We start from the raw sequence: 9,005 nt of genomic DNA, 5'->3' as shown, positions 1-9,005 counted from the left end.
TCGGCCCTCCTTACTAATGAACTTTTATTACCACATTTACCGGTTTTTGTAATCGTTTAATATGTTTTTTTTTTCCTTTTATTATTTCCTTTTGCAGCACGATGCTGAAGGCGGCGTTCATTATGGGCAGTTGTCAACCGAACCTCGCCACCTAAGGGACACCAGGAAATTTGCGGTACAGTGTTCATCACGCAAAACATTAGCCATACTCTGATGGGTCTTTTTTACGAGGACTCGAAGAAGAACGACAAGAATTCGTACTCTCTATTGCTGGAACCATTCGGAGAGTGTAAAGCTATAAATTGATTTGAATCCAACGAAACGTGTAGCGGAGTGGCCGAATAAGTTATCCGACGATAAGAAGTGACATCAACGTTTGCCGAAGGGAGTCTCACCCTCTCACGCAACGACATATAGACGAACAGCTTAACAACCGTGCAGAGCGATGGCACCGGGCAACGAGAAGATGGTGTTATCTTAGAACAGGTTAGTGCACGTCCAACCGTGAACCGAAATTTTCACTTTTCATCCCCACACACCAAAGGGCTCGGACAGCAACAAAAAATCAACCTTCGGGATGAGATGGTGAACGAGCAATAATAGTTCAAGGCAATGCCCTCCCGTGGGTCGATTTACGTTATGTCAACGAACGCCTCCCCTCCCATCATTGCACTCTCGGCTTTCACGCTTATCGATCGATTCCCCCGTGTTGGTAAGACTTTTTCTGATAACCGTTCCCCGTTCGCTTCAGATTTGCCTGATAACATCCCGGAACCATCGAGCCCCGTGGAGCAAGAGCGGGAAGGAAAGACCGCAATCACGCGTGAGACGTGGTCCTTCGAACACGAGCGAGCTACACCATGAGTCAGAAGACATCAACGAGCGTAGGAGGAGGAGGAGGAGTTGCAGGCGGTGGCAAGACTAAGACAGCATCATCGACGACTGCAGCAGCAACAACGTCTACCAGTGTCAGTCAAAAACAGTCTAGTGAAGCAATCGGTTCAGCAACAGCAGCGCTACCATCATCCTCTGATGGAGCGCGAACAAAGTCAGCACATTCCTCGGTAAGATCGTTAAACTTTGACGATCCGGAGCTACTTCTACCGGTTGCGGGAGCGGCAGCGAGCCGTAAAACAGAATCCACCGCTAAAGAACGCAAGGACAGTGGTGCGCTAGTGCAAATGGGAACGAACTCGCTTGCCGCCAGTACGGTAATTTCTGCATCAAAGCCACCACATTCGAAGCCGCATCCCGAGGAAGTGAAACCGGGTACGGGCACAACCAGTCAACCGTCGACGATAGGCAGTCCAGGTAAAATGGGTATGAAAAAGTCAATACAGCATCAAGGTGCCTCACTGAAGCACGAGCATCATGATGCGACATTGGGTAAACCAACCCTGCTAAAGGCATCCTCCGTACCGGCTCCGAGTTTCGTCGGTGCACCGGTAGCATGCTCATCGCCGCTGGGCGGCAAATCATCGGCCAGTGTATCCCCCCACCATGTACCGCCCGTGTCGCCTCAACCACTGACCGCTCCTGTGATAACGACGATTGCTGCAGCTTCTCCGACGACAACCGCCATTGGTTCGCCGCTAGTCGGTACTACGGTATCACCGTCCGGCGTTGTGATGCGCACCTCTTCCGGCTCCAGCCTACACAAATCGGCATCATACCGAAAGTCATCCTACAAGCCACAACACTCGCACTCCTTACGCTATTCCGGCAGTGGCAGCGATATCTCGAACTTGGTGCGCGTGCGCAACTCCACCCTCGGCAATTCCGCGCCAACGCTCTCGTTGAGCGTGAAAGAGAACGGAGGGTTCGGACTCGGCGGGCTGGGTGGTGGTAGCTTTTTCGCCGGTCAAAAGCGGCCGGCCTCGTCGTCGTCATCGTCGGCGGCCGCTGCCGCCCGGAGTGCTGCCGTTGCGCGGCATCGGCTCAGCTTCGTTGCGAACATTTCGCCCCGATCTCACTCACCCATTCCCGCTAGTCCCATCGATAGTCCGCGCATCAATTCGCCCAGTATTATGCAGTTTCCGTTCATGCCGATCAAGCGTATCGCATCGACGGCTGCGTCCAAGAGCTGCGACAGTCGGCGCTGGTCGGTCGCGTCGCTACCATCGTCCGGTTATGTGACGACACCGGGAAGCTCTAACATTTCCTCGCAATGCTCGAGCCAGGAACGGTTGCACCAGTTTCCGGCCGTACCGACCAATGACGATCTACAGCTGCTGTCACTGCATTTTTCGTCGAACGATAGCAATCCGAGCTTGGGCGAAGGGCGAACCCATCATAGTCACCATCTCCATCACGGTTACCATCAGCACCATCAGCATCATCCGCATCACCCAATGGTACCGCCGGCGCACCATCACGCTCTCCAACAGCAGCAGCAACAGCAACATCTTCATCATCACCTTCATCATCATTCCCTGCCGGCAGGGGCCGGAACACATCAACCATACTCACATCAGCATCCACTGGCGATGGGTGGCACACCCATTGCGCCGGGCAGTGGAGGAATTGCGTCGTCGATCTCACCCCAGACTAGTTTTGGATCAGTTTCAAGCAGCGGTACGCTTTACCAGCAACAGCAACCACTCAGCCTGCAAGCACACGTGGGCTATCCACTCGGACCGGGAAGCATTACGAATCAACCCCAAGCCGGTCAGCTGCCACATCAACACTGTACGATGAAGGCCGCCGTGGGATCTTCCGGTTCGGGTAACTGTGGCAGTGGTCCTACAGGGAAGGATGAGATGAATAACTTTTGTGGGTGCCGTTCACCAATTCATCGACCGCGATCGCGCAGTCTCAGCAGTCCGAGCCATTCGCCGATTACCGATAGTGAAATCTCGATCATGAACACTTTCTACAAGGAGCGCTTCCCGAAGGCGACCCAACAGATGGAGGAGCGATTAAGTCACTTTATCAATGAAAACAAAAACATCATTAATGACAGCGCGCGTAATTCGCAACCGATCGTGCGCTTCGTGCATCATCAGGTGCTGGAAATGGCACGCGATTGTCTGAACAAATCACAGGCGAAGCTGATCACTTCAAGGTATTTCTACGAAATGAGTGAAAATCTCGAACGGCTGCTGATGGAGACAAGAGAAAAATCACCCGAAGCGGCACCGGAGATTACCGGCGTGATCAAGAAGCTACTTCTTATAACATCCCGTCCAGCTCGGTTGCTCGAGTGCTTAGAGTTCGATCCGGAAGAATTCTATCGATTGTTGGAGGTAGCTGAAGGACAGGCAAAGGTAACCCAAGGCATCAAAGCGGACATTCCACAGTACATTATACAGAAGCTTGGGCTTAACCGTGATCCGATAGCGGAGCTGCAGGAAGAACTCAACATAGAAACGGCATCGCTGAACTCAAGTGTAAATTGTGCTGATTTGGAGGAGGAAGCCGAGCAGGAGGAGTTAGTCGATCGACGATCACGACTGCGTGGCAATAGAAGCGTACGCGCAGACGACAGTGAGCTTGCGGATGCCAATTCGTCGATCGCGAGTGATCATATTTCCCGAGGCGCTGACGATATGACGTGCTCTACCCCGAAAGGGTCGGGATCTTCGAGTTCCGCCGGTAATAGTGCGGCTAGCAGTACCAGCAATGTCCTAAATAACAATGCTGACCAAGGTAATACCATGGTAGGAGGTACTGGAAACTCAGCAACTGCCACGGGGACAGCAGGCGTAGTGGGCAAGAGTTTTAAAGCACGCTCCAACAACGCTGTTCCAAACGAGAAGGATTTTGACATACTGAAGCTGATCTCGAACGGTGCTTACGGAGCTGTGTATTTGGTAAAGCACAAGCAAACTCGTCAACGATTCGCTATGAAGAAAATCAACAAGAACAGCCTGATGCTGCGCAACCAAGTGGAACAGGTGTTTGCCGAACGGGACATCCTTAGCTTCGCCGATAATCCTTTCGTCGTTAGTATGTACTGTTCGTTCGAAACGAAGAAACATCTCTGCCTAGTGATGGAATACGTTGAAGGTGGTGACTGTGCGACACTCCTGAAGAACATCGGACCACTGCCGTCGGATATGGCACGGTTCTATTTTGCCGAGACAGTCCTAGCGGTCGAATATCTGCACAGCTACGGGATCGTACACCGCGATCTGAAACCGGATAATCTTCTGATCACCGCGCTTGGGCACATTAAACTAACGGACTTTGGGCTTTCGAAGATGGGACTGATGTCACTCGCTACGAATCTGTACGAAGGTTACCTAGACAGCGAGACAAGACAGTTTTCGGACAAGCAAGTATTTGGCACCCCAGAATATATTGCGCCAGAAGTGATCATGCGCAAGGGCTATGGTAAACCGGTGGACTGGTGGTCGATGGGCATCATTCTGTACGAGTTCCTGATTGGCTGTGTTCCATTCTTCGGCGAAACGCCCGAAGAGCTGTTCGCCCACACGGTAAACGACGACATCGAGTGGCCTGACGAAGACGATTGGCCACTGCAGGAGGAAGCAAAGGATCTTATCACCGTGCTGTTGCAGCAGAACCCTCGCGATCGGCTCGGTACCGGTGGCGCACACGAGGTGAAAGAACATTGCTACTTTTACGGTCTCGACTGGAATAATTTGCTGCGCCAAAAGGCGGAGTTTGTGCCGCAGCTGGACAATGAAGAGGACACGAGCTACTTCGATACGCGCGTCGATCGGTTTAATCACGAGATCTGTGGTGACGATACGGATGAGATGGAGGATTCACCGTTGTTCGGATCGTTTAGCTCGTACTCGCCGCAGTATCGCAAGCAGCACAGTCTCTCACAGGCGTCTATCAATTCTAGCGGCAATTTTGGTGGCAGCACCGGCAGTCGGATAAGTGGCGGAATTGGAAACGAAATTGGAGCAATTGCTGCCGCAATACCATCGGTAATTGTACCATCGAACACCTCCACTCTACCGCAGGCACCACCATCTTCTTCATCTTCGGGATCTTCCGTTCCGGACGCGATAGGAATTCCTCGCGAATCGGGAGCAACGGTAACGGTAAGCGGTCCGACGACTAGTACTATTGCACCACCGACAACTAACGTTCCTTCCACCATGAAGCCTCTGACTACGTCGGTGGATGAGTCAAGGATTGAAACACCGAGCATCACTGCATCGTCGACGCTGGGAAAACCGCAACTACCAAGTCTGTTCGAGGATGGTTACGACACGACACATCCACGGCCGAACGATATTAGCAAGCTGATCATAACGCCCGAGCTGCGCAAATTCAACATTAACCCATCGCGTTACAAGATGCCATCAACGCCCGATCTCGACTATCTACCCGAGTTGGCTACACCAGATCGGGAAGATTTCTTGGTCCATCACGGTATTAATCTTCGACCGACGGCGGTAAATATTGGTGCTATGCGGGCCGCACCCAGCACGCCGGAAACACCCGAGACGAACAAACGCTTCAGCGACTTCTATCCGCTCTCCTCGTTGAAACAGCTCAGCACACCGGAATCCTCCCAAACGGACAGTGATGATGTGTCGCCGCAAATACAGCGCAAGCGCAAGATCGTACACAATCGCATCTTGCCCAAGTTCTCGATCTCGATCGAGGATGATCAAAGCGGACATGAAACATCCTCATCCACGCCGTCCCAGATCGTAACATCGTCACCGTCGAGCTCGCTGCACAACCTAAGCGGCAGCAATTCGAGGCATATCGTAAAATCGGCATCAGCACTTGGCCTTTCTCTAATGACATCATCGGATGATTCGTCTTCTGCCGTCACCACAGCCGTTGGTCGGTCACTTGGAGGCGGTGGCAATATATCCCTATCCGGTCGCAATGCCACGGGAACGACCGCTTCCAACCTGTCTTCTTCTTCCGGATGCAGTACGGGCGGTATCGCATCCTCCACGATGCATTCGGCGGGCAATTGTTCCAGCACGGCCAGCTCGCGAGACACCTCGCCCTGCCGAGAGCTTAGCCCTCTAGTCACCAACCTAAAGCCACCGCTCATCATCAAGCGGGGACCGCGTGGATTTGGCTTTACCGTCCACACGATACGGGTGTACTACGGTGATACAGATTTCTATACCATGCATCACCTAGTGATGGCCGTCGATGAAGGCAGCCCCGCGTTCGAAGCCGGTCTCCGTCCAGCGGATCTAATCACGCACGTGAATGGCGAAGCCGTGCAAGGGCTGTACCATACGCAGGTGTTACAGTTGCTGCTTAGCGGATCCGAGCTGGTGAGCCTCCGTGCAACACCACTCGAGCATACGAGCATTCAAACGGGTGGTCGCAAGCGTGAACCATGGCAGAGCAAGTTTGCAAAGAAGTCAACACACAGCCGGCGCAAGCAGAAGAAAGACAACGAGAAAAAGCGCAAGGCTTCGCTGTTCCGACGGATCAGCAGCAAGCGTGCCAGCGCCGAGATGCAGCAGATGGTAGCGGGAATACAATCGCCGACATCAGCCGTTCCGCCAAGTAGAAGCTTCCAATCGTTAGCCCGATTCCAGGGTAGCCAGCCGAATTTGCTCCAGCCCGGTATTGGACCGGTGGTCGGATCTCCCGGTGGATTGCCCGTCCCCGGTGCTATTCCACATCCTGCCGGAATGCAATCCCCGGTAGGAGTAGCACCGGGAGTGGGTCCCCTACCACAGTCAACTCTTGCAGCAGCGGTTAGCTCGCCGGTGAATAGGTTGAGCCTCTCACCGTTGAACTCGGCCGGAACACTTTACAATCCAACGCTTCCGTCGCCGGGATCTCCAAGTACATCCGCGCCAAGTACTCCAACCGGCAGCGGTACTCTCGGATACAACGACGGTGCTCCACTGTATCAGCGACCGTCAACGTTGCATGTACTGAAGCACAAACTGCACTCGTCACCTTGTGCTAGCAATAAAGCGCTTCACTCCGCAGCCGCTGCCGGTGGGCGTCCTTCAAATCGTCGGAAATCAGCCGACCATATGCCACTGTCACCGCTCGCCCGAACGCCCAGCCCATCGCCGCTGCCCGCTTCACCAACGCGTTCGTCCAGCCCGCTTGCATTCCCGGTTGTGCATCCGCTCGGTGCGTCCAACACGACGCAATCGTACAGTCCCGGCGGACTTCCGACTGCCGCAGGAATCGGCATCGTAACCGGTCTTCCGTCCGCCGTCGTACCTGGTATTGTGGCCGGTGGTATCGGTGGATCACCTACACCGCCGACGAAGAAAGGATTCCCACGGGCTAAGACAGCCGAACCTAGCTCTCCATTGCTACGCCGTGCGTTGTCTCCTGATCGGTTGCATCCACGCAGCGCCGCCGAAAGCAAGTGTGTCCTGTCGCCGCTCTGTTGCAACACCTCGCTGAAAACAACGCCTCGTACCGTGGCCGGAATTTGGCGATCGAATCAAAACTCCACCATTACGACGGCTGCTGGCAATGGAGCTTCTGGTGGCGTACAACTGACCGCGTCCTGTGGAGGCAACATCACAGCGGAGCCTTCTATCGCATCAGTGTCTCAGAACAGCGTCAACAATAACAACAATCCACAACCGGTACCAGCAACGGCAGGTGGCGAATCGACAGCAGCAACAGGAAAAGCATCCGGAGTAACTTCTTCTTCGCGCAATTCCAGTACCACAGCGCCCTCTGGTGGGAAATCTGGGACTCAGTTGGGCACATCCGTAAGTAACGCAACAGCTAAAGAGGATCACATCAAATCGTCCGCGGACAGGCTCGTTCCGTTGATGGAGAAGATGGCAATCAAAGATGGGGAAGCGTCGAGCACGACCAGCATCAACAATAATGGCGGTGGCGGTAACAGTGTTAGTAAGAAAACGAAAGAGTAAATGTGCGCGCAAGCTTGCTAATGTTGAGCTGAAGAAACAGGGCAACTTTAATGGTTTTTAGAACCGTGCGAGAAAGATGTACGAGATTTATTTAATCCACAGTTTTGGGACGATGTGCTTTTTTATTAGAATTGTTCCCAATGGTTTGATTACCAATGGATGTGGAGCGATACTGTGGTTTCGTGTTCCGTGATGAAACAATGAAGTGTGATCGACAACGTTTTTGCTTTAGGTGTGTATATTTTAAAAACTGTAAGCCCGGGTTCCCTTTAGCATCTGTTATGTTTAACCTTATGTTAGCTATACTTTTTTTTAGTGATTCATATCATTAGCTGTCGGCGGAATCGCGATATCATTATTATTATTTTATTATTACTAGTATGTGTATAATTATTATTTTGTGCGTAAGAATTGCATCCCCCCTGTTTACACTGCTCAACATTATTTTAAATGTCAATGAAACTTCGATTTCATCGCGTGCGCTAAGCAAACTAAATAAACCCAATAACGAAACGGAGCATGTTTAGCCTGTCTAGCCGTAGTTGCAAACACATCGTTGTGCGCTCGTTTGGTGGTAAAGTGACAGCATATGACTGAGCAACAGGTTTATCAATGTTAACGGACGAGATGAGATCGACCGATAGGAACCTATTTATCGTTCGAAAAACATAATCTTACTGTGTGATATCTTGATTGGGACGTAGTCGAAATGGCACATCAATAAAGTTAATCTGTCTGTACGCGTGAACAGTAAACCCAGAACGAACGGATACGGCAAAAGGGCCTACTAAAATTGTTTGCGAAACGATCGTAGGAAAGAAAATCGACCGACGCGCGCTTACTCACAATGTGTAATAGACGTAATACAGTGTTGCAAGCTAACAAATCTGCACTAAATGTAGCCACCAACCTTCTTGCTATTGGGTAAAATGATAGTCCTTTTAAAGCACAGTCTTCACGAGAAATCTATCCAATTGACGCTAAGTTCGGTTTGATGCAGAGAAGAAATGACGCCCGCTCACTTAGAGGAAAACATAACAGTGTCACAACATTGATTGATAGTGAGGTAGACTAGCGTGATAGAACCGTTGTACCATTTTCGTTGCTTGCAATGTGATGTTTCATTTTCATTACCTCGTTGGCCCAGCAAGTCTAAATCGGACACACAATCCAGATAGCTATTCGATAATA

General features: G+C 51.7%; 1 protein-coding gene across 1 annotated transcript; it reads left to right on the top strand.

The window, feature by feature from the left end:
• Positions 1–860: 860 nt before the first annotated feature.
• On the top strand, positions 861–7,814 carry LOC128719744 (microtubule-associated serine/threonine-protein kinase 2). The gene has a single exon (XM_053813374.1). It carries the CDS (start codon positions 861–863, stop codon positions 7,812–7,814), a length of 6,954 nt encoding a protein of 2,317 aa, XP_053669349.1.
• Positions 7,815–9,005: the final 1,191 nt, after the last annotated feature.

The sequence above is a fragment of the Anopheles marshallii genome, chromosome 2, assembly GCF_943734725.1.
Source record: "Anopheles marshallii chromosome 2, idAnoMarsDA_429_01, whole genome shotgun sequence".
Lineage (NCBI taxonomy): Eukaryota > Metazoa > Arthropoda > Insecta > Diptera > Culicidae > Anopheles > Anopheles marshallii.
The sequence above is the reverse complement of the archived record's forward strand: the minus strand, read 5'-3'. Positions and strand labels throughout refer to the sequence as shown.

Bases quoted from the DNA above. Each gene is read 5' to 3' on its own strand.
- LOC128719744 (XM_053813374.1), top strand. From the start codon at position 861: ATGAGTCAGAAGACATCAACGAGCGTAGGAGGAGGAGGAGGAGTTGCA.